This window comes from Lutra lutra, chromosome 9, assembly GCF_902655055.1.
Source record: "Lutra lutra chromosome 9, mLutLut1.2, whole genome shotgun sequence".
NCBI classification, from domain to species: domain Eukaryota; kingdom Metazoa; phylum Chordata; class Mammalia; order Carnivora; family Mustelidae; genus Lutra; species Lutra lutra.
This window is the reverse complement of record NC_062286.1, coordinates 38,015,799-38,041,445: the sequence shown is the minus strand read 5'-3', so window position 1 is coordinate 38,041,445 and position 25,647 is coordinate 38,015,799. Positions and strand designations below refer to the sequence as shown.

The 25,647-nt window shown below is 44.2% G+C and overlaps 1 protein-coding gene across 3 annotated transcripts; it reads right to left on the bottom strand.

Annotated features, from left to right (window-relative positions):
- Positions 1-5,653: 5,653 nt before the first annotated feature.
- On the bottom strand, positions 5,654-17,673 carry LOC125109152 (interleukin-36 receptor antagonist protein). Of its 3 annotated transcripts, none has more exons than XM_047745835.1 (5): positions 17,600-17,673; positions 10,896-10,956; positions 9,229-9,314; positions 8,025-8,152; positions 5,654-7,848 (listed from the first exon to the last, which is right to left on the bottom strand). In XM_047745835.1, the coding sequence occupies exons 2-5, from the start codon at positions 10,922-10,924 to the stop codon at positions 7,624-7,626; spliced, it is 468 nt and encodes a 155-aa protein (XP_047601791.1). In that variant the 5' UTR covers positions 10,925-10,956; positions 17,600-17,673; the 3' UTR covers positions 5,654-7,623. The 3 variants fall into 3 exon arrangements, with proteins under 3 accessions (XP_047601791.1, XP_047601790.1, XP_047601792.1); XM_047745834.1 differs by lacking the exon at positions 17,600-17,673 and adding an exon at positions 11,152-11,179; XM_047745836.1 differs by lacking the exon at positions 17,600-17,673 and having other exon boundaries at positions 5,654-7,782; positions 10,896-11,165.
- Positions 17,674-25,647: the final 7,974 nt, after the last annotated feature.

Genomic DNA, 25,647 nt, shown 5'->3' with positions numbered 1-25,647 from the left:
CTTAGTGGGGATGATGATTCTTACTCCTGGTCAGTGTGAACATAAGGCATGGGCAGAAATTTAGGGCAGGTCCAGTCCAGCTAGATCTCCAGAGGCCCCAGAAGCCTCCTGTTCTGGCCCAACCCCAAATCCCAGTATTTCTCCCAAAGACCGTCATATCAGGCACCCCCTTCCTGGATTCTGGCTAGACTGCGATGAAGTGAATTGGAGTGAAAAGCCAGCTTCTAGTCCATCAGGGAGCCTGAGGTCCTGGGGCTGAGAATCTGTCATGGTCCCTCCCAATGCACCACACCCTCCTTCCCCTAAGCTTTCCCTTCCCTAGTGCCCCCAAGTGAACTTTCCCTGGACTCTGGCCTATTTTCCTCCCTGGACACCATCTCTGGCTGTCTCAGACTTCATCAGTCCACCTGTCCTGAGTCAAAGACCACCACCCAAGTAGCACTGGGCTTTCTCCATCACACCCCCACCTTGTTCTACACATTTTCTATGTGGACAGTTGCCCTCTCCAAGGCCAATATTAAATTCTCTGGAACTAAATCTAAAGACTCTTTTGATTCTTCTGGTATTTGGCTTCTGCCTCCTCAGAGATCTTGACATTGACTGACTCCCTTCACACTTGCATTTTCCCTTTCTCAGGTCCCTGTAGATTCTCCCTTCCATTTGGCAGTGTCCTTAAGGCTGGAAGTCACAAGTGTAAGTTCTAAGCACTTCTCAGTTATACTCCCGTGGAGTTGCCATTCATCCATTGCCACAGCTGCAGTGATCACCTTAGTCCAAAGCCTCCCAAACCCCGACTGAACATGCTTCTTTATCTCCAACAGTCCATATGATACCTCCCTTTGGACTTCCTGCCATCCCACCCAACCAAATAGATCAGAAGTCAAATCAATCTTCTCCTCCTCCCAGCCTATTAATTCCCCCCTTCTCCTTAATCTATGTCTGATTAACCAGCAAATTCGATAAATTAGTCTTTAAAATATAATTTTGTCTTTTTTTAAAGATTTATTTATTTTTGAGAGAGAGAGAGAGAGAGAGAGAGAGAGCACAAGCATGAGTGAGAGGGGTAGAGGAAGAAAAACAGAGAATCACAAGCAGACTCAATGCTGAGCACGGAGCCTGAGGCAGGGTTCAATCCCACCACCATGAAATCATGACCTGAGCTGAAATCAAGAATTGCATGTTTAACCAACTGCACCACCCACGTGCCCCTGAAATGTAACTTTGTCTTCTTAATAGCCATTGTACCTGTGCCTGTATTCCTGGCTTTTCTACCTTCAATCCAGCCCGACCTCTGGGAGGTACTGGACCTGTGTTCTAGGTATTGCTTTCACAACATCCCCACCCAGCTCCATAGTCTACAGTGACTGCCCACTTCATCATCATCCGGTCCTGACACACTTGTATGAGTATATCTCGTGGACACCAAACCACCCCTCCAGGCACATGCCTTCTTTCTTATCTTCCCAGTGGGCATGCTTAGAGTTGTCTTTAATTTCCCTCCCTCAAAAGCCATCCCCCTTCCTTGCCAACCATTCAGGTCTTTTGGCATTAGAGCCACTGGATATGGTATCATTTATCAACAGGTTGAGTCTCTAGCTCTGCCAAATTAATTATCAGGTCAGAGTAACAGCTCAGACATACAAGGTCATGTCACCTCACCTTCAATTCTCAAAATCAGCATCTATAAGATCATGGAATCAAAATCTGTGGTTACTAAGATTCTTTCCAGATCAAACTATCTATGATTCCATAACTCAGAGTTTAATGTATCTTTCCTTTATCCTTGCAACTCCTACTCTGAACTCCTATTAAATTTCTCTGTATGGTGTATTGTTCTATATATAAGCATTTGTTTCCCTTATAAAAGTTAACAATATCTTGATCCATGAAGTGTGGCGTGGAGCTCCAACCAGCCCGACACAAATATATGCCTACAAGCGGGCCATAGAAATGCACACAGAAGAATTCAACGGCAAGATTGGGTTCTAGACCTAGCTCTGCTACCAATTGGCCCTGCTGCCTTGGAAAGTCCTCTTTAGTCCCTGGGCCTCCAAATAGTCATCACTAGGATGAGAGGCTGGGTAAGACCAGTATTTTTCAAAACTAAGTTTCACAATGAAAATTTACATAGAAACCTAATGAAAGGAAAATGGATAAAAGGGACTTGTTTTTGCTGAATCAAAGAATGAGGGTGACCCCAGACCCATGCTAACACTGCCATTGACCCTAAAGCTGGCACCAGGGTATACATAATGAACCCCAAGCCTCGTCACATGCTATTGAATACCACTGACCTGGCTGATTTCTTCTGAAATTATTTTCTAAAATCTATGGCTCTAAATGTTCAAAAATCTTGACTTGGCTTAATCTATGCCTTCTCTCGCATTCTTTCTATGTGCTCCCAGACTTATTTAGCATCCCACAGTGTTCTGTGGAGGGGATACCTTGTTATCTAGAAAGCTTGCCAGGAGAAGTTAAGAGAGGGGGCGTACCAGAGATATTGATATAAAGGAGAAGGAAAACGAGAAGGAGAGATTGAATACTGCCTATCAACCACTGACCTGAAATCCTGGGTCCCTGGGACGTCCGAGTGATTTCTCCAGGGCATCTTCCCTGAGTTTATACTGTCTGGTCGGGGTGGGTCAGGCCTGCAGCAATCGTTATAATTAGCTTCAGGATGGGAAAGAAGAGCCTAGGGATTTCACAATGTCTTTAGCACAGTATGGATAATAAGGAGGTGGGAGCATTAATGAGTGTTTGTTGAAGGGGGAGAGAGTCACCCATAAAGCCCTGGCAAAAGCCAGTCACTGGGCCCCTGCTCATAGCTACTGTCATTGGCACTGTTATTGGTAGCTTCAATAGCCAGATAAACAGGCTTGGGGTCAGATGGCTTCATATCACCTTCCCGTTGGTGCCCCATGAGGCTCCATCCTAGGCTTAGAGAGGTAGAAGTGGCAAGAGGGGGATGTGTGTAAGGGGCCCAAGGACAGAGCAACTTCTGGTGTTTTAAGCCAGGCTGTGGCCTGCGAGACAACAAAAGAGAGGGGACTGATGGCACTGGGAACATGGCCTTGTTTGGAAAGAGGGCAGAGAATTCTCTGCTTTTCAACAAGTCCTATTAGCTATTACCAGGTTGATGAGATAGAACATTTAAAGAAACCCGCCTACAAGACATTGACCTTAGATCCATCCTGGGACTGAGCAGCCATCGTGTGCCCTAGAGGAGTAGGACACATGATACAGTGTGAGCAGGGCAGGAGTAAAGAGAATACTCAAGCCTCTAATCAACATCTCTTACCTCAGTGCATCCATCCACTCACCTGTCTGTCCAACCATCAGTCCATCTGTCCATCCGTCTACTCATAAGGGGTGGAGAAGCTTGACACTGTGCTCTCTGGAGACTATCTGCCTTACTGTACTTCTTACTCTTAGTTCCACAAAGGGCCTGGTAAGAAAGTAGGAGAGGTTGATCCACATTACAGAGGCTGCAAGAGTGAAAGGTAAGGAAAGATAGGCAGGGAAGGGGACCCAATTTCTGTTTCCTAAGGCCAACAATCATTCTTTACCCCCTCCCAATATCTTATCTCTCTATGAAAGGACCAACGCATGGGGTATTTTGCCTGACAGTCAATGAGCATTTACTGAGCATTTTCACTGCTGGGTGACAAAGATGTGCATTGCATGATCCCTGTTGTTAGGCAGCTTTACAGTCCAGCTGGGGAGCTAAGTCATAAATACTTAAGAAGATAATTAAGAAGACCAGACTCCCTAATCTGCAGGACAATGGCACGTTGGAAACAATAAAGGCAGAGAATCTCCTTGGGTAAAAAAATTCCTAGAATTAAAAGGGCCTTAGACATGGCATATAGGCTCCCTCCAAAGGGAGAAATCTGTGCTATGGCACCCCTGAGACATAGTTAATCAGGCTCTCCTTCAATACCTCCACAGTCTCTTGAAGAAACCCTAACAGTGCGTATGGTCCTTGAGGTTCAAATTTTGGGGTCACACATAACTTCTACTCTTCAGTCCTGCTTGTGCTTCCTGGAATTACACAGAACAAGTATATTTTTCTACTAGGAAGAGCTTTGAGTGTTTGAATGGGGATTTCTGTGTATTGCTTCTCCAGGGTAAAGAGCTTCAGCTTCCTAGCATCTGTCCTAATGACTTGGTCTTGGGACATTCTCTACTATTCAGGACACACTCTGAGTCCTCAATGCCTATTCTTGGCACAAAAGTGATGTGGACACTACACCACTGTAAATACAGGTCAAGCTGGGGGCTTATATTGAAATTGAAGAAATCTAAAACCACCATATCTTTTTCATGTGGTTCCCAAGCTCATACATTCCTAAAGGTAGCATATTACACTCCTTCTTTTTCTACTGACTCATGTCAGCTCATCCCTGCTAACAGCATTTGTAATTCTATCATCCTACAAATGATGAATCAATCACTTTAGGCAGGAGAAAGCTTCCAGACAGGGGTGATATTTCAGCTTCTCCTTGAAGGGTGGGCCCATTTAGATGGGTAGAGAAGAGAGAAAGAATAGTCCAGGGTGGAGGAATAGTTTCCACATTCTGTACTCACCAGTTTCCATGTATTTGTCAAACGTTATTTGAAGTGCTTGGAAAAAATCAATACAGCCTTGACATTAAGGTCATTTCAGGGGTCTTAGACCCCAAATCAATTATTACAATGAGGGGAAGTTGGCATAGCAATGTAGCACAGTCAGAGAAGATGACCAGAGATCTCAATTCAGCAAAGGCTTCTTGGAGGAGGTGATGATATGAGACTATGGCTAGGCCCATGGACAAAGAGAATGTGAACTGGGTCTGTAGAAACAAGCCCGGTGCCTGGAGCCCGTGTTCTCAGCACTCCTGGGAAGCCTGTGACAGGACCTGTGCTGTCTGCTACCCAAGGGCTTTGGCTGCATCTGGACCTCTGCAGCTCCACAGAGACAGACCCTTCTGGTCCGGCCACCTCCTTGCTGTGCCTCAGCAGAATCTGAACCTGCCAGGCTGGTCTGACTGGTGAGTTGCAGGAAGGATACCTGGGACTCAGATTTAGGCCCCTCCTCTGGCTTTTGTTCTGATCACCTAGAGTTTAGCCAGGGATGTTGGAGTCGCAGTCCCAGATACATTGGACCAGAGGTGAAAAGGTAGTCAAGAGGAGTTAAACCTTGCAGGCACAGAGAATAGTCAAAAACTTTATTATGATCAGCTGTTAAACAGAATGATGGAATAAAAGGGTTGATGTTGATTTGGAGAAGGAAAATGAAAATATCAGAGAAAATTGCAATCATAATAAGTGCATTTATTCCTCTTTCCCTATGTATTAGTTATCTATTGATGTGATCCCAAAACTTAGTTGGAGCACCTGGATGGCTCCGTCGGTTAAGTGTCTGACTCTTGGTTTCAGCTCAGGTCATGATCTCTCAGGGTCATGAAATCAAGCCCTTCATGGGGCTCCACACTCATCAGGGAGTCTGCTTGAGATTCTCCCTCTCTCTCTCCCCATCCCCACCGCATGCACTCTCTCTCTCTCTCTCTCTCCCCCTCTCTCTCTAAAAAGATAAATACATAAATCTTCTTTAATAAAAAAAAAAACCTTAGCAACTGAAGGCAACAAACATTTATTTTCTCAGTTTCTGAGGGTTGGGACTCTAGACCAGTTTAGCTAGGTGTTTCTGTTTCAGAGTCTCTCCTGAGGTGGGAATTGAGCTGTCAGTCAGAGGTGCATCATCTGAAGGCCCAACTGGGGCTGGGGAACTGCTTCCAAACATGCTCATGTGGCAGCTGGCAGGAGGCTTCCTTTTTCAACACATGGGTCTCTCTATAGGACTGCTTATGAGATGGCAGCTGGCTTCCCCCAGAGCAAGTAAACAAAGAAGCAGAGAGACAAAGCAAGATAGAAGATGCAGACTCTTTCATAGTCTACTCTCAAAGTGATATACTATTACTTCTGCTTCTGCTACGTTCTGTTGGTCACAGAGACAACTCAGGTGCAGTGTGGGAGAGAACACACACATGATGAGAGATGGGGTCAGCAGCAGCTGTGTTGATGTCCTAGGACTGCCATAACAAATTGCCACCAAGTTGGTGGTTTAAAATGATGCAACTTGTTCTCTCATAGTTCAGGAGACTAGAAGGCCATCCTCCCTCTGAAGCCTTTGGGGAAGAATTCTTCCTTGCCCCTTCCTAGCAAGAAGTTGCCTCAGTAATGGCATTTCTTGCCTTGTTGCACATAAATGCAATCTCTGCCTCCAGGTCTGGGTCTCCTGTGTGTCTCCCTGTTTGTCCTCTCCTCTTCTTGCAGATGTAGTCCTGTTGGATTTAAAACCCACCCAAGTACAGCATGGCCTCTTAACTAATTGCATCTGCAAAGAACCTCTCTACAAATAAGGCCACAGTCTCAAGTTTCCAGAAGGACATGGATTCCAACCAGCATGGGACTCTTTGGAGGCTAAAACCCACACCTTGAAATCTCAGGGGGCTGTGACAACTCAGGTCCAGGATTGCTCATTCTATAAATACCCTCTCCAGGAGATTCTAGCCATGCTAACTCATCATATTTTCTTTCTTCATGGCTTTGCTGAGGTCTGTGAGCTGCTTCTCACCACTGCTGACCAGAGCAGCAGAGCTCCATTCAATTTGAACTTCACTCAGGGAAGTGGATGCTGAAGATGATCAGAAATAGTGTTTGCTCTGTTTTTCTCAAGATTAACTTAGTACACAAGGAGTCCATCTTCACTGTAGAATGATTAGAATATTGGAAATAAATAAAAGAACAAAAGAAAAATCACCTTAATTGCTAAATTGACATTCCAAAAATTGAAGTAAATTCTTCTAGACTTTTTCTGTGCAGAAATATATAGATAGGCATTTTTTAGTAAAAATGAGATTACAAGATATGCTACTTTGTAATTTTGCTCTTCTCAGTATATCACAAGCATCTTTCCATGTGAAGAGATACCAGCATCTTGGATTTTAGTGGTACCTCAGGTTTCAAATATATGACATGTCTGGTTGTTCTTCAGCCTTCTCAGCTAGAGTAAGTTCCTTGGACACCACCAACAACTTCTGCCATGGCTAGAGCATGAGTGTTGAGATGGAAAAGGTAGAATATGATGGCAGCTAAGTTATAGGCAAGAGGGAGGGGGCTGAGCCCTGGGTCCCAAACTCTATGACCTCCCTCTCCTGCATAGTGGTGGATGACAGGACCTCGTGTGGGCATTTGGTGACCCTAATAAGTTTAACTCAGGATGGGCTGGCTGGTGGGGCTCAGGGGTACTGGGTAAGTTATCATGAAGCATGAAGGATTTCCACTACTCCCCCTATCCTGACTCCTTGGGAACCTTTTTATGTGGCTTCCAGTTTATCTTGAGTGGTTTTTGCAAGGTTCTACACGAGAAGCATCACTCAGCAGGGAAAGAAACTGTGATCTAAGCCCCCAAATCTCAAAGGATTTATCTAAACTGGGAATCAAAAGGGAGAGTGGCCGAATGCCCAGCTAGAGGTGGGGTCCTGAGAGCAGATGGGGGGATGGTTGCCACCGGTGTCTTCTTCCACCTCCGCCCCTGCCTAAGCCAGTTCTGACCAGGTAGGTTCTGGGGGGTACATTGCCCTAATCACACTGTTGGAAGTAGAAGTCTGTGATGGGGTTTCCCCAGCTGGCATCTTCTGAAAGCTGGGTAAGTGTGAGAGGCTGGTCTGCTTCAGGCAATGTGCAGAGGAACCAGCCCGGGTAGGCAGCCGACTCGAACCTGGAGGTGAGCCCTGTGTCCTGCCGGTAGAAGGTGAAGCTCTTGGATTCATTGGCACCAAGGTAGAGTTCCATGATGTTTACTGGCTGTGAGCAGAGGGGTATGGCATGTGAGGGGAAGGAGTGGAGGAGGCAAGAGAGCTGCGCCACAGGCATGAAGAGGTAGGGCTATAATCCAGAGAACCCTGTGAGGGAGAGGAGCTCTGGCCCCAGGCTGCTGGCTTAGTGAAGTCAGATAGCAAGGATGCCCAAACAGGACTCACCTCTAGTTTCAGAGTTGGTTCCTGCCCTGTCCCACATGACAGGCACTGGCTCCCTCCCTGGACTCCCAGGATGACTGGAGACAACTTGGCATCCAGAGACCGGTTGGGGACAACACTGATCTCCTCCCCTAGAGAAAGGAAGCCAGATTCAGGGGCCTTGACTGCCCTTCACTCCCTCTCTCTATATCATGGACCTTGGAGCACAAGAAACTGCATGAGACATCCTATCCCCAGACTGGCAGAAGGAAAGCCTGTTAACAGCTGTCATCTAGGGAACGTGGTCTTCTGCCAGTTGGCCCAATGACAGCAAGGCATGTAAGCACATTATACCATCTCCCATCTGTATGCCCACCCTCCTTGTCCAGGCTCAACCTTTCACATTTTCTCCAAGCCCCAGGGGATATCTGGCCACCTCCTTTAATGCCTCTTGACCCTCTGCCTTATTTGGAAACTTGATAATCCTCTCATCAGAGTTATTTGGACATGTTTGTACCACCTGTGATATTCCTGAGAACAGAAGAGAGGGTCTCATTCCCCTCTATACCATCTCCCACCATGTATACAAACACATACACCCACACACTCACACACAGATATATGCAAGCTTATATACATGTACGCGCACGCACACACACACACACACACACACACACACACACACACAGAAACACACACAGTGGCCCCAGAGCCCAGTAAAAGTGTCCCAAGTAGGCAGGTATATGCTATTTTAGAGAGAAGAGCTGTCACAGACTCTGCAGCAGGAAGAGTAAGATGGTGCCACTGTTATCGGGGTCCCATCACTCTGAGGGACCAGAAATCCTCAGAAAGCAGAGGGGACCCAGGACAAAGGGATAGAAAGTCACTCCCACATGGGAATAAAGGCCTGGAGCCTTTAGCACTGGCTCCCAGGAAAAGGAATGTTTGGCCTAAGTCCACCTATGAGAGAAGAACAAAGCATTCATTCTGGAAAAGATTCCCACCTTTGCATGAGGCTTGAGGTGGCCTGCCGTTAAGTGCCCTCGCTTTGCTGGAAGGTGTAGTATTTTTTGTCTGTGTTCAGAGCCTGCTTTTATGATGCCCCATCTACTGTGTCAGGCCCGGGGTCTGTCGGCCAGTTTACATCACTATTCTAAGTCCCCTCTAGGCCCCCTCCCCTCAGAGTCTATAAGGACCTAGGGAAGTTGGGTCATGTTTTGCCACGAACCTTTGATGACCTTCCCTGAATGCAGCCCTCCAGCCAGAAGCTGGTTGTCATGCAGATAAAGCACCTTCAAGGCCGCATCCTTCATCCTGAAACATCAAGACAGGATGACAGTTAGGGGAGAGGCGGGTGCTCGGGCTTGCTGGGCTCTACAGAGTCCCCCATGGTCAGACATTCTCTCATTCTCCTCCTGCTGTGCCAGAAGTAACCACCCAACCTTCTCTGCCAGCCCTGCTGGGCTCCTACCCTACCAATGGGATAACAACACAGCCCCCCACCTGAGTCTCAGATTTGCTCCTACACCCTATTCAATCTTCTCTATACCAGCCAATCTCCATGTGTGATGTTGGAAAAGAAACTGGACTGTGAGTCAGAGTGCTGGGTTCTTGTCTGGCTGTGCCACCATTGCTACTGAGTCACAACAGACAAGTTGCTTGCCCTCTCTGGGCTTGAGTCTCCCCGTGGCTAAATTAAGACAAGGGTTAGATCATCCCCATGCCTTTTCTAGATGAAAATCTGATTCTTCAATCATTACTGAAGACATCAAGGCACATTTACTTCTACCTAGTAAGTGACGAATATCTTTAAATTTTAAAATTCTTGGGGCACCCAAGTGGCACGGTCAGTTGAGTGTCAGACTCCTGGTTTCCACTCAGGTTGTGATCTCAGTGTGGTGAGATCAAGGCCTGTGTTAGGCTCGCACTCAGTCTAAGTCTGCTTAAGTTCCTCCCTCCCTCTTCCCCTGCCCCTCCCCACTGCACGTGCTTTCTCTTTCTCTCTCAAATAAAAGAAATCTTTTAAAAAAATTTAAAATAAATAATAAATTTAAAATTCTTTTGTTTTGTTTTCAAATTTATTTCTCATCTCTGATATCAATTGATTTTTTTACATCCTGGGAGGTGAAAAATATATCCTAAAATGGGTTTCTTCAGGTGTTATACAGAAATAAGTATACTGTGTGCAAATTGGTTCGATGGTAGCTAAACACAAACAAATCTTGTTCAAAGTTACTCATATATTAAACTGCACCATGCTTCCCCTAGAAGAAGACATAGAAAGCAGTATTTCCTACATCTCTTAATCAAGGAGAGCCACTATTTAAAGCCACTCATAGGATTGGGGCTCCACAGAACACACCTTGGGAAAAGCTATGGGAGACTCTGAGTTCAGAAAGGACAAAGACCATTTTCACTCAGTAGTGCAAAGTCCAGAACACAGCAGACCACCTGGCTCAGTACATGTCAGCGGACGGACAGACTGATTGACTAAATGGTTTTGTTGTTGTTTTGCCCCAAAGGGCAGCATGAGTGTGATAGAGCAGAGTGACATCAGTGCACCCCAGAGGGTGGTAACAGCTCTGGGATGGGTCTCTGGACTTCAATTCTCATTATGGATATGTGGGGCTGAAGCTCAACACAGAGTGATTCACTTGCTCCCCCCTCTTATCAGGAAACCCCCATGAGGTGGCCAACCTCAGCCTGACAAAGGCTGGAAAAACTTCTCTTAGGACAATGAGGGGCTGTTTACAACTTCCTAGCTGCCCACCCACCACCAAGAGCCCCAGCTCTGAGCAGCCGCAGCCCCTCCCGACCCACAAAGGATGGACAACAGGTCTACCCGGAACTTCCTTCCCCCAAAGGACACAGCCAATCAGAGGTTCAGATACTCACCGGAAGCACAGCGCCCCACTCAGGACCATCTTGACCTCCACAGTGTGTAGACTCTCTTATTCTGAAATAATACAAAATCTTAGGTGGAGATAGAGGCTGGGCTGGCAGGGGCTTGAGAAGCAAACGGCCTTCTGACCCCACCCTATCCCTTCCCAGAATGTGACCATTCCCCATAGAGTAGGGGACTCTAGGGCTGGGGTCAGGAGAGAGTCCCAGTCCTGCCAGGGAGAATGAAACCCAGCTCCCCAAAGGACACCTCAGAATGCTCCTTTCTCCTGGCAGAGCCTGTGGTATCTGCCTGCTCCCCTAGGATGCCTCAGCCCTTTTAATAATGCACGAGGGAGGAGCCCGGGAAACCACCACAAGCTGAGGAGGAGCAGCGCTTCCCAGGCATTTCACACCACCCTAGGCCTCCAGAAACACCTGCTCTTCAGTACCTCTCCCAAGGAAGGAAGGTTCTGGAGATAATCTTCTTTCAGCAATTCTGACGAACTTCCCAGTAGCCTTCAAGCTCTTCGTGAGCTCTCAGCTCCTGGACCTCAGGCGCTTCCAGACTCGAAGGGTTCAGTGCAAACGGCCCCCAAGGAAAGCCGATTTTAGAACAAGCCCCCTCTTCTCCCCTTTCCTTTCTCTTTTCTTCCTTCCTTCATTCCTCCTTTCTTTCCTCTCTCCTTCCTTCTTTCCTTCCTTCTTCCATCCTTCCTTTCTTTGCCAGGCCTATGGAAAATGCTGAAGGTGGGGCTTTCCTGCTTAGGCTATGTTTGGTCTACATATTCATTGTAGAAAAACCTGAAAATCCAGATTGGCAAAAAAAGAAAAAAAGAAAGAAAGTAAAGGAAGGAAGGAAGGAAGGAAGGAAGGAAGGAAAAAGAAACAAAACAAATCCATACCATGAATACTTGTCTTCTGTGAGTGTACCATCAGAAAACCAATGACACTTTTCCTCCGTTTATATCTATGCATGTAACTGTCAACTGTGTCTTCCCACAACTGTGTCATAGAGCCTATACTCTATTCAACTTGCTTTTTTCATGTAGTAAAACAGAATATCTTTTCATACCAAACATGAATTATGACATAACATTGAATAGCTGCATACATTTCATTGCATAGGTGCCTCATTTATTTATAGCAACCAATTATTATTAGTCTATTATTGTTTGCTATTGAAAATCATGTGGTGGCAAACATCTTCATATCAACCTTTTCTTCACTCATGTGTCTGATGATTTCCTCAGAAAGTAAAATCTAGCCCATGCCACCTGTGATCGATCTTTCTCCAATACCTATTTGGCAAATTAGTATGTAACAATTCATGCAGCTTCAGTACCTCCACACACTCTCTGTGATGGAGCTGAGTTAAAGGCAGAGGGCTGTGCCTAAAAACAAACAATTTAATGACATCTTGAGTACCACTGATGGCCATATATTGTTAAGGTACAAATTTTAAAGAAATTGTGTTCCAGTTTATAGGCTAAAAAGTCCTTAAAGTGTTCAAGAATAAATAAAATATCAACTTTTTCCAATGTGCCGAACACCTTTCAGAAAACTTTAAAATCTAAACACTACTTTAGGCAAAATCATTAAAGTGACCAAATGGAAAGGACACTGAAAATAAACATAAAAAAGAACAAAATGAAAAAGAAACACCAAAAGGTGTTGGCCTGTAGGCAAAGTGAGGTGGGTTTTTTTTTAAGATTTTATTTTTTTATTTTAGAGAGAGAGAGAGAGTGGAGGGGGGCAGAGCAGAGGGAGAGAAACTTCAAACAGACTCCCTGCTGAGCCCAGAGGCCCACTAACTGACTCGGGGCTCTATCAAATGACCCATGAGACCACGACCTGAGCCAAAACCAAGAGTCACACACTCAAAGGACTACACCCAGGTACCCCAAAGTGGTTTTAAGCAGGCAGACTTTCATTTGTAAAGTGATTATAGGGAAGTACATATTGTTTCACTTTAAAAAGCTGCCTTCTCTGATCCCCTGACCATAGTGAATTGCACCCACGTGTCCACAAGACACATCTGCGGGGCTTCCTCATTTTGACTAATATGGAATGACACCAGTGCATGGCTGCCCCCCTCCTGATGGGGCAACTTGCTGGGGGTACAGGGGGGATGTGTCTGCTCTGCAGTGTGCTTCATGGTGATGGGTACAGGATGAATGGAGGGAGAGATGAATGAATGAGCTAAGACAGTGAAAGTGACAAAAACAAGACAAACCCCCATTAAGAAATGTAAGTTCTTCAAACTTGAAAATAAGACAGGGTAGCTTGAAGTCCGCCATCATGATGCCACCAGCTTTGGTTTTCTTTTTCAACACTCCTCTGGCTATTCAGGGTCTTTTCTGGTTTCATAAAAATTTTAGTATTATTTGTTCCATTTTTTCCAGTGAAAAATGTCAATTGTATTTTGATAGGGATTGCATTGAATGTATAGATTGCTCTGGGTAGCATAGACATTTTAACAATATTTATTCTTCCAATCCATGAGCGTGGAACGTTTTTCCATTTCTTTGTGTCTTCCTCAATTCCTTTCATAAATGTTCTGTGGCTTCTAGAGTACAGATCCTTTTACCTCTTTGGTTCAGTTTATTCCCAGGTGTCTTATGGTTTTTGGAGTAATTGTAAACGGGATTGATTCCTTAATTTCTCTTTCTTCTGTCTCATTGTTAGTATATAGAAATGCAACTGATTTCTGTGCATTGATTGTATATCCTGCTGCTTTGCTGAATTCCTGTATGAATTCTATCAATTTGGGGGTGGAATCTTTTCCATTTTTCCACATAAAGTATCATGTCATCTGCAAAGAGTGAGCGTTTGACTTCTTCTTTGCCAATTTGGATGCCTTTTATTTCTTTTTGTTGTCTGATTGCTGAGGCTAGGACTTCTAGTACTACTTTGAGCAACAGTGGTGGGAGTGGGCATCCCTGTTGTGTTCCTGACCTTAGGGAAAAGGTCTCAATTTTTCCCCATTGAGAATAATATTCACTGTGAGCTTTTTGTATATGGCTTTTCTGATATTGAGGTTTGTTCCCTCTATTCTTACACTGTGGAGAGTTTTAATCAAGAAAGGATATTTATAGCAGTAATGTTCGTAATAGCCAAACTATTGAAAGAGCCAGAATGTCCATTGACAGATGAATGGATAAAGAAGATGTGGGGTGTGTGTGTGTGTGTGTGTGTGTGTGTGTGTGTGTTATATGATGGAATACTACTCAGCCATCAGAAAGGATGAATACTTACCACTTACATTGGCATGGATGAACCAGAGGGTATTACACTGAGCAAAATAAGTCAATCAGAGAAAGACAATTATCATACGTTTCACTCAAATATAGAATATAAGAAACAACACAGAGGATCATAGGGGAAGGGAGAGAAAATGGAATGGAAAGAAGTCAGAGAGGGAGACAAACCATGAAAGACTCTTGACTCTGGAAACAAGCTGAGGTTTGCTGGAGTGAAGTTGTGTTGGGGGAATGAGGTAATCGGGTGATGGGCATTAAGGAGGGCATGTGATGTGATGAGCACTGGGTGTTATACCCAACTGTCGAATTACTGGGCTGTACATCTGAAACTAATGATGGATTATATGTTGGCCAATCGAATGTAAATTTAAAAAAAAAGAAGAAGAAAACAAAACAAAATGGTGACCACATGTGCTCTCAATGTCATACTAAAGCTTGGTCAAAGAGGCCCCACCAGGAATTACTCCATTCTTTAGGAAACAGGTGCCTTTGGCTTATTGATGACTGAGGATTAAACACCAGACTCTGTGAAATTAGACGTGAACTAAGAGGAGATTGATTGATAAACTGCAAGTCATTTCTGCCTGAAAGAAAAGATAGGCCAAGAAGGTGCAGTTTTACTGCTTTGCAATTCATTAAGCATGTCTTTTTTTAAAATCTAAGTCAGCCAACCCATTCCACTATTTCTTTCCTGACTGATCATATCTTTTGAATCAGCTTTATCATCCTGCTGTTTCCTTCATTTATTAATAATGATAAATCTTTGGAACATTGCTCACTCTGTGTTTGTGTGAGAGTTGTGTTTTGGACCTTTTTGAAAATTAAACTGACACTACTAAGATAATGTTATATTGTCCCAAGTCACACATCATGTGTGGTGGTTTTATTTTTTTTTAAGATTTTTTATTTATTTATTTGAGAGACAGAGATCACAAGCTGGCAGAGAGGCAGGCAGAGACAGAGAGAGGGAGAAGCAGGCCCCTTGCTGAGCAGAGAGCCTGATGCGGGGCTCGATCCCAGGACCTTGAGACCATGACTGGAGCCGAAGACAGAGGCCTAACCCACTGAACCACCCAGGCGCCCTATGTGTGGTGGTTTTAAAATCTGTCCACAAATTCTTTGATATTCTACCATTTAAGAGGTGGAGCTTAATTCTCCTTTGAGAGTGGGCTGGACTTAGTAGCTTGCTTCTAAAGAATTTATTACTTAGTGGAAGTGGCAGGGTGCCCCATCTGCGGCTAGATCACAAACAGCTTTGTAGCTCCCTCCCAATCTCTCTCGGTTCCCTCCCCTGGGGGAAGCCAGCGGCCATGTCAGGAGGACACTAGAGCAGCCTGTGGAGAGGCCTATGTGGTGGGACCTGACAAGCTATGTGTGAGTAATCTTAGAAATGGGCCCTTCAGACGAGGAGACCCTGCTGACATCTTGATGGCGACTTCACAAGAAGTCCTGAGCCAGACCACCCAGTTCATCCCACTTTTCTGGTTCCTCATTCTGAGAAGCTCTGTAAAATTATAATTCTTGCTGTTGTAAGCTGCTGCTAAGTTTTGGGATAATTTGTTACACAGCAACAGGTAACTAACACACTTTGTCATCACCATGGGCAGTTTCCACTCCTGATCATTCTCCTTTCATTCTCCTCAGTCCTCAGTGGGTATCCTCCCTTCTTAGGAAACATCTCAATTCTCTGTGGACTTCATCTGACTATAGAGGTTGTCCCAGAAGCTGTGCCAGTCTGCAGAGGGGTAATGCTCCCCGTGGTGCTTCTCACAAGTGCCCTGGAGTGGGGGGTGGCTCCTGCTCTTGCCGAAGAGATGAGGTAGCAAACGGCACAAGGTTACATCAGTATGTAAGCACACAGTCAAGAGTGGTTTATTATAGCAAAATAGTAATTTTTTATTAGGAAGATAACAAACATAATGAAAATAACTAGTATTCATGTGGTGTCCACTATGTCTCTAGAACTATGTTTAGTGGGGTTTTTTTTCTTTTTCATGAGAATGTTCTCATTTTATGCTCATAACTGCCCTATGTGATAAATGCTCTTATGATCTCTGTTTCATGGATGTGGAAACCAAGCAGAGAAAGGTTAATCATGTTGTCTGATATGGAACCAATAATCAGAACCAAATCCAAGAAACCTGAATCTAAACTATTGACCCAAGACACAACACAACAGTTAGAGGGAACCATTTACAGTCTGCCCCAGATCATGTCACTATTCAGCTCCCTGAGTTTTTGAGCACAAAAAGCAAGCCTCTGCCATGCTCCCAGACCCCACAAAACCAGGTTCTCACTAACACTTGATTTTATTCTTTTACCACACCATGCAGGGCACTCAAGCCCCAGGATCTCTTGCTCTTTCTTGAACAGGCCAGGAGCATTCCTGCCTCAGGGCCTTTGCACTGACTATTCTCCTTGCCTAGGAACCTCTTCTCCAAGATATAAGCATGGCTCACTCTCTCACCTCCTTAAAGTCTTTGCTAAAATATCACCTTCTCCATGAGACCTATACTCACCATCCTATGCTTTCCTCTGCTGCTGCCACATTCTGCTTACCATGCTCTATTTCTTTCCAAAGTACTCACCATCTGTTAACACACTGTATAATTCAACTGTGTTATGTGTATTATTTATCAGCCCCCACCCTACCCTGCTGGAAGATAAGCTCATACAAGGGAGGTGTTTCCTGTCTATTTTGTTCATTAGTGTATTCCAAGCACTTAAGGTGGTACCTGGTATACAGTATGTCTTTAATAAATAATATGGCTAAAACTGAATAATAAAACTAAAACTGGAGGAGTTGTGTGCTATATCACATTGAAAAGGCCAGAGAGGGGCACCTGGGTGGCTCAGTTGGTTAAGCAACTGCCTTCAGCTCAGGTCATGATCTCAGGGTCCTGGGATGGAGTCCTCCATTGGGCTCTCTGCTCTGTGGAGAGTCTGCTTTTCCCTCTGCCTCTCCCCCTGTTTATGATTTCTCTCTCTCTCTCAAAGAAATAAATAAAATCTTTTTTAAAACAGGCCAGCGAATTGTCTACATTTTGTTCACAGCTATGACTTTTATTTCTCAGAGAGCTTTGATGCTTCTGGGGCATCATTCTCTTAATAGAGCAGGTAAGACCGTGGTGGACAGTGTTAGCCCGTGGGCTAACATGGGCCCACTGTTTGTTTCCCTAACAACACTTGGTCGCAACACAACCATGCTTAGTTGTTTACACAGTCTCTGGATCCTTCTGCACTGCAACGGCCCAGCTCAGTGTCTGTGCCAGAAACTGTGCAGATATGGTATTTAGGGCATGGTCCCTTATAGAAAAGGCTTGCCAAACTCTGGTTACACCGTCTCAATTCAAGTCTAAATCTGTCACTTATTAGCATACATCTTTGGCCAAGTTGTTTGACCTTTCTGCCTTCTGGAGTTCTCATCTGTAAAATGGGGATAAAAATAGTACTTACTCAGCAGTGGCCGTTAAGATGATAAGAGTTAATGTATGTGAAGTGTTTGGAGCATGCCTGGCACAGGCAGGTGCTTCAGTGTCAGCTGTAATCATCATCGTCATCATCGGTCACGTGGCCTGGGGGAATTTGCCTCATCTCTCCGATCTGATGACTCATCTCACCTCATTTGCGTCTCTCTGTAAAGAAAAGAGGAACAATCACCTCACTGGGTTGTCATGAGGATGGATGAGAAAGACGCAGTGAAGAGCAGGGTCAGCTCTTAGCACAAATCCACCGACACCTGCTTCCCATGTCCTCTGTTTCTCACCTCTCTGCCCCGCCCCCCCCCCCCCAGGTATATACAGAGGACCCTGAGAACATGTCTATGCTGACCTAAATCTGAGGCTAGTTCTAGGTCAAACACCTCCTTACCATTGTGCTAACATATCTTTCCTGACCCAGAGAGGGACAAGGCCCCAACCCAGCCTGGCTGAATGACCACAGCACATGTTGTGGATTTGCTACACATTCACTGCGTCAAGCATCATCTCAAAAGCAGTACAGGCATTGTACTGAGAAGTGAATGCGATTTCTATTCCCATGGGCCTGAGAAGACAAAGTCAGGCCTAGAGAGATGAAGTAACAAAGCCAAGGTCACTAACAAGTAAGACATGAACCTGGTATTAGTACTCTGGCAGTTCAATTTCATACTAGCTCCTATTCCCCCCGTGCACAAATAAGCCACATAATGCTTACAGCCTTGGATGGAGGGTAGTGCTAGAGGCCTGGGGGGCTCCCTGCCAGGAGTCTTTTACAGGAAGGACCAAGGAGCTTCTTCAGAAAAACAGAGACTTACAGAAAGACAGCAGAAACCAATAGAGTTGGTCCAGAGACAAAAGGTTCTAGCATGACAGAGTGTGGGACACAATAGGACAGAGGGGATTCCTCACTCCCTAGAGTGACTTGTGGTGGCCTAGAACACCCATGGAGGCCCTGCCTGGCCTAGGAGAGCCGGTGGGGATACACAAACACACAGCCTCAGGGAGCTGTGAACAGAAGGGTCCCTCCTGCTACAGCCCGGGACCCCAACCCCAACGACCGCCGCATTCTACAGTCACTGTGCAGAGCGACAGAAGGCAAGGTGCCACTTGGCTCATAGCACATTTGAGTAACACTGGAGTCCCTGTGAAATTACAGGGAAGTCTGTGGGTCAGGGCACCGCAGCCGAAGGCTGAGCCAGAAACGTGTGGTTTTGTTGTACTTGCTCAATCCCATGGCATCTTCCAGGGTGGAGTGTCTGGGGAAGGGCCAGTTGTACAGGCTGGGACCGGGGAGTGTGTAGGCAATGGCAGGGTGAGACTGCGGTGTGTATCACACCCACAGGCGGTTTCTCCTGACTGAGTCACCCAGGGCAGGATCAGAGTCACTAGCCACTTCCTTACCTCAGATCCAGGAGAGATCCTCCAGAGCAGGTCCAGTTGCTTCGCTCATCTGTACTTCAGATGCCCCCAGAGTCTGAGGACTCACCTCCTACAGATGACCTGGTTTGGCCATTATGGACCTCTGGCCACACAACAGCTAGGACTTAAACCAGACTTTGCGGCTGAAAATTGGAAATAAACCAAATGTGGAAGGAAAAAATCAATAGGTCAGGAAGAGTACTGGTCTGACTCCATCTTCCCTGGTCCCTGGGCCTTGCCCTCCTTCTGCCCAGGCAGAGTACGGGCTCTGTGTGCATGGCTATGTACTCACAGAGAGGGTATTCTTGGCCAGGCTGGACTGGGCAGGCCACACTTGGATGATTTCTTCCAAACACCCACCTGACCGATCCATGCAGTCTTTCCTCCTGGTTTTTTGGGTTTGTTTTTTTTTTTTTTTTGTCTCTTTCCACAGAGGACTTGGAGCAGTGAGCACCCATAGCAGAATTAAACAAGCCAAAGGGAACTGCATTGGAAATCCCCCAGAGAAGGTCCCAAGACTTCCATGGCTCTGTCTGTGACACTTGGCACTGATGGAGTAGAATCATCTTCTTTTGCAAACTCAAGAACCAGGGACTACTTCTTTATATAAAATATATATATATATTTATTTATATATTTATATAGTTTATATATAATATATAATTAATATATACAATATATAGTTATTGTATATTTTTATATTATAAATGCAATTATATATTTTGTATATAACAATTATTAGATAAGTGTTTGCACATCTGTCCTAATTTTTTGTCATATTTAATTATAGTAAAATGCACATAAATTTACCATCTTAAGCATTTTAAGTGTACAGCTACGTATGTTTTTTACATCCTTCGTTAAATCTGTTCCTAAGTATTTTATTGTAAATGGAATTGATTTTTTATTTCATTTTCTAACAGCTTGCTACCCATATATTAAAAAAACACAATTAGTTCAAGGATAATAAAAATAAACAATAAGATTTTTGCAATCATCATAGGTATGACCAATTCAGGTAAAAATCATCCACAGAGGTTAAAGCCTTCATGCGAATGATGAAGAGTAAGATATGCATTGTCTTAAGGAATCTCCTCACCAATTGCTTACCAATTACAAAAGGAAAATTGGTAATTTTGTAGTGGAGAAACCTGGCCCACTTCACCTTAACCAAGTGGCCAAAATGTCGCTCGCCAGTACTGGCGGGAGACAACACAAGGCGTGTCCATCAGGAGATGGCACGCGGAGAAGGACACGTTACATCTTCTGCAGCTTTCCTGCCAGAAGTCTGTAGGCTGAATCTAATCATGAGGAAACACCAGACAAAGCCAGCTTGAGGGATGGTCACAAAGCAACAGCCCCTTATTCTTCAACAATGAATGAACAACAATACGGATGGAGTAAAAGTAGGCTGATACGGGAAATATTTAGAAAATGTATCTCCTGAAGAGTTCTCTTCTCTATGTGGTGTGTGCTACCATTTGTATGGGGAAAGTACACATTCAGAGGCCTGCTGGTGCCCCAGATTCCTCTCCAAAGATAGCCTGCAGACGGGTAGCATTCGTTATCACTATGGGCCAGAGAAAAATGGATGGGGAGAAAGAACTGATTTTCACTTTTGTTCTTTTAGATGTGTTATTCATTTAAAGTTTGCTTTTTGAACTCTAAAAGGTGGTTCTCAAACATAGTCCTAAGTGAAAGAAACCAGGCACAAAAAAAGAACGCATGCTATATTATTTCATATACATAATTCAAAACTAAGCAAAACTAATGGTATTGGCCATCTAATCAGGGGTTAACCTTACCCTGAGGTAGGAAGAGGGACTGGAAGGGGCACAGGGCTCTTTTGGGGCACTAACGCATATCATCAGAAAATTCAGCAAACTATATCCTCATGAGCTGTGCAGTGTCCTCCATGTGTGCTAGACTCTAATTTTTTTAAGGTTTAAGTTTTGTTTAAAAAAATACAATTAACTTTTCCATATTAACAGTGTATCCCACCACCTTAAATTTATTCTTACTTCTGGTAGTTATTCTCTAGATTGCTTAGGATTTTCTACATGAACGATCATATCATCTGCAAAGAGGGACAGTTTTCCTTAAATTCTTGGTCTTCATTCTTTGGATATATTTTTTTTAAGATTTATTTATTTATTTGACAGAGAGGGAACACAAGCAAGGGGAGTGGGAGAGAGAAGCAGACTTCGTGTGGAGCAGGCAGCCCGATGCGGGGCTCGATCCCAGGACCCTGGAATCATGACATGAGCCAGGCAGATGCTTAATGACTGAGCTACTCAGGTGCCCCCATTCTTTGGATATTTTTAATTGACTTTTGCAATGGCTATGACTTCAAGTAAAATAGAGAGAACAACCAACCATCCCTAACTGGTTACCATTCTTAGGGGGAAAAATCCCATCTTTCACCATTGTGAGCTGTAGATATATCTATTTTTGGTAGATGCCCTTTCAAAATACTGAAAAAGTCTTTTCTATTTGTAGTTGGCTGGGACTGTATATCGTGAGTAGAGGTAAACTTCAACCTAGTGCTTTCTCTGTATCCACTGAAATAATTGTCTGGTATTTCTCCTTTATTTTGTTAACACAGTTCCCTTTTCTAGTTCTTATTTCTTAATTCTGACATCTAGGGAATTTCAGGATTGGTCTTCATTGCCCTAATTCCTGACACAGGGCCACACATTCCTTCTTCCTCATATGTTTGAATTACTCCCTAGATATTGTTAAATATTATATTACAGAGACTATTACACTCCTCTGAAGAAGTTTATGTTTCTGTTTTACCACACAACTAACCTCATTGGACACAAAATGCAAATCCTGTCTCTCAGGTGGCGGCAAATATCTCAGATCAGTTCCTTTACCTTCACCAGGGCTTCTGGGCATGGCTAAAGGGTCAGCCAGAGATTTGGGCAGTTTTTACACTGAATTTTGTGGCTCTCCCTCACTGCCTCTCCCCTTCTAAGATTACCCCCCTCACTTTCCAGTGGCAGTGGTTGTCCCAAATCTGTCCCGCTGGTTCTTCAAGGAGGACTATAGGGTTTTCGATCAGTTTTAGTTGTCATACTAAGCAGCTTAAGCCTGCCCTCAGCGCAAAAACAGGACATATAGGAAACTGACCCATTCATATCATTTTTTCCCCAACTAGCTACTCTCCTGCAGAATCAGCCTGCATGTGTTTGCTTATGCTCGTTCACTGATGCATTCAGGTTCCCTCCCCATTTCCCACCAGATCTTATAGCTCTTTTTGTGCAACCTTGGTCCAGTCAGAGCTGACTGGGCACCAAAGGAAAGTCATATCTTTCAGTTCCAAGTATGTCTCTTGTGATGAGCACACTGCCATATTTCTTTACTAATCTGTTAATCTTCTTTTAACTGGAGAATTGAGTTAATTTAAATTGACCGATTGCTGAAATATGTCCATTTATTTCTATTATCCTTTTATTTTTTTCATTCCTTTCTTTTTCTTATTCCTTTCTTTCTGATGCACTTCTTTCTGTTTCTTTCTCTCCTTCCTTTAGTGCCTTAAGTGGGATTGAGTGAGATGGTTTTCCTTGTTTTCCCTTTGTTCACCCTTGCCTCAAATTTGGAAGTTACATGCCCTCTATTAACTTGATAGTTACTCTATTTTAATAATCTTTCATGACCCAACCAAATATAAGGTTAACCAGTATTTTCAGCTGTAGAACTGTGCTGTAGTGAGGATGGCCACAAGGGTAAGATGGTGACCACCTTTTGGGGTATCTGGTTTTCCCTCCTTGGGTGTTCACTGAGTTTGTGATGAGGGCACAGTGGCACTCTGCCATTTGGCTGGTAATGATGAAGGCTCAAGAAAGAACAGAACTTGAAGTTGGTGCCTGCCTCATCCTACAAAGCACATACTGATTACATTCTTGGACACCCAAGATGCCTGGAGTGAGTTTGGCATCCAAGGTCCGATATGCACTAGTTGACATCCAAACTAGAGACAAGAGGCCAGATACGGAAATCCAAGACCACCCTAGCCTTCCTCTCTCCTCAACCCTTAGACCAATGACTATTTGCTTTCAGTCTGGTAGTAAGGGGAGAAGATCCCAAGAGGACATGGTTTGTCCAGTCCTCAATGGGCAGTTTCCCACTGACATACTCTTTGCTCCGTTCTCACCTGAAACACAAGAATAGATGGAGATTCAGCAGTTGAGAGAATGGGTTCTCTCCAGCCTGTCCCTGAATCCATGGATTCCCTGAGGCTTAATCTTTTGTCTTCATTTCTGTCCCTCTGTCTCCCTCTCCTATCACTGGTCCTCAAAGTCATGATGCTTATCTCTTCTACTCGCATTCTGGAATCATGCCTTCCTAAAATAACCAAACCCACAGCCTCTCATTTGAGCCTTAGTCTTCACTATCCAGTATCTTCCCCCATATCAACAGGCTCCACAGACTGGACTGACACAGAAGGATGTCACCCACTGTCACACATCTCACTCTATATGAACTACCACAGGGATGCAACCAGAGGTAACAGCTGGGTTTGATATCTCCCATCAGGAAATTATCTTTCTTACAGGAACTGGACCTTCTAGAGAAGACACATGGAGCAGAGATTGCTGAAAAAAAAAAAAAAATGGGCATACCCAGAATCATTTGACTTCCCAGTAAGAAAGCTCCTTTTTCTGCAAGGAAATAAAAGTACCTCAAAACAGGGTCTGGTCCAGGGACACCTGGGGGGCTCAGTCATTAAGTGTCTGCCTTCAGCTCAGGTCATGATCCCAGGGTCCTGGGATCGAGCCCCACATCGGGCTCCCTGCTCGATGGAGAGCCTGCTTCTCCCTCTGCCCCTGCTTGTGTTCCCTCTCTTGCTGTGTCTCTCTCTGTCAAATAAATAAAATCTTAAAAAAAAAAAAAGAAAGAAAGAAAAGAAAAAAACAGGGGCTAGTTCAGAATGAAAATAATTTTTTTGTTTTTATTTTTGGGTTTCTTGCAAGTGTCCATATATACTTTATTCACACAAAGTATTGTCACATCTTGAGTCTGTGTTTCAGCAAAAGTGTGTGGCCAGGGCACCTGCACTGCACCTCAAGACTACCCTACTGAGGACATTTTTCCAAGGGACACTCAGGCTTTGGCAGAGCTGGGCTTTTTGCTTTAATGAGTAAATAAGTAAAAACTCAATAATAAGTAATAAGTAAAAATGTATACTAAGTTTTACTACAAAACTTATGCCAATAAGTTTTAAATAAACTTAATAATAAGTTTAAATTGTAAAATGGGTAAATAATATTTAATAAGTAAATACTCAGTAATAATAAGTAAAAACTCAATTATAATAATAAGTTAGTAATAAGTAAAAATAAGTATAAGTAATAATTCTAATAAGTAAATAATAAGTAAAAAGTCAATTCTAGGGGCGCCTGGGTGGCTCAGTGAGTTAGGCCTCTGCCTTCAGCTCAGGTCATGATCTCAGGGTCCTGGAATCGAGCCCCACATTGGGCTCTCTTCTCAGCAGGAAGCCTGCTTCCCCCTCTCTCTCTGCCTGCCTCTCTGCCTACTTGTGATCTCTGTCAAATGAATAAATAAAATCTTTTTTTAAAAACCTCAATTCTAAAAATACACATACACTAACTGGGGAGAAATTAAGTTTTCCAGCAATGGAACTCAAAATTCCAAAATGGAAAATGTGCAAAGTGAGAGCCGAGATATCCCCTAGCTATACCCCAACTCCAAGCTTTCGCCTCAGAGAAGGGCTGTCCTGGGCACCTAGATTTCTCACCCCTAGCTCTGGGCCCCGTCCCTCTCATCTGCTGCTGGTCCCACATGGGGATAGGGCAGAGCTTGGTTTTTGGTCAGAAGCCAAGAGCAGTTGAAGAAAAAAATGAAGGAACGATATCAACTTGCCCTGCACAGAGGACTGGCAAGGACAGCTCAGAGATGAATAGCGTTTGGGTTAAAACTACGTTATTTACCAATTTAGTTCTCATATCTTTCACTCTCTTGGGCAGATCCCTGAGCCCAGCCAGCAATGAGAAGCCCTTTGGGGCTGGGATTATCTGGTCTGGATATTCTGTTCTCCAAAGCCTCCTCTCCATCATCTTGTAGCAAGAAGAAAAGCATCTTTCCTGTTTGGGAAGTGCAAAGCTCAGATCACAAGCTGTTTCCTGGCCCAAGTTATCAATCTTTCCTCTGGGGATATCTCAGCCACACATAGTGCTTTGTAGTAGAGGGGAGAGAGGTGCCTATCAAGCTGTCATTCACTCTGAAAAGGAACAATACCAATGAACTTCAAATATCTGTATCAAAGGCACACCAAAAGTCCTGTTATTCATTCTCTCAAGGAGGGAAATGCCCAGGGAAGTTCTCTCATTGCAGAACTGCCCTAATTATGGTGCAGAAATCAAACTGGACTAAGAAACACAAAATTATCATGCAAATTTAGTAGTGCCAAACATCCACTCCTTTAATGGAGCTGACCTACAGTCAAATCAGCACATAAAATTTAGCATACAATTTTGATGAAAATCTGCCTCCAAAGCATAATATCTGGTAGTTAATAAGGCCAGCTGCCTAAACAGTCCTTAAATATGTTCAAAACTAGACAAAATAAAAAGACTATAA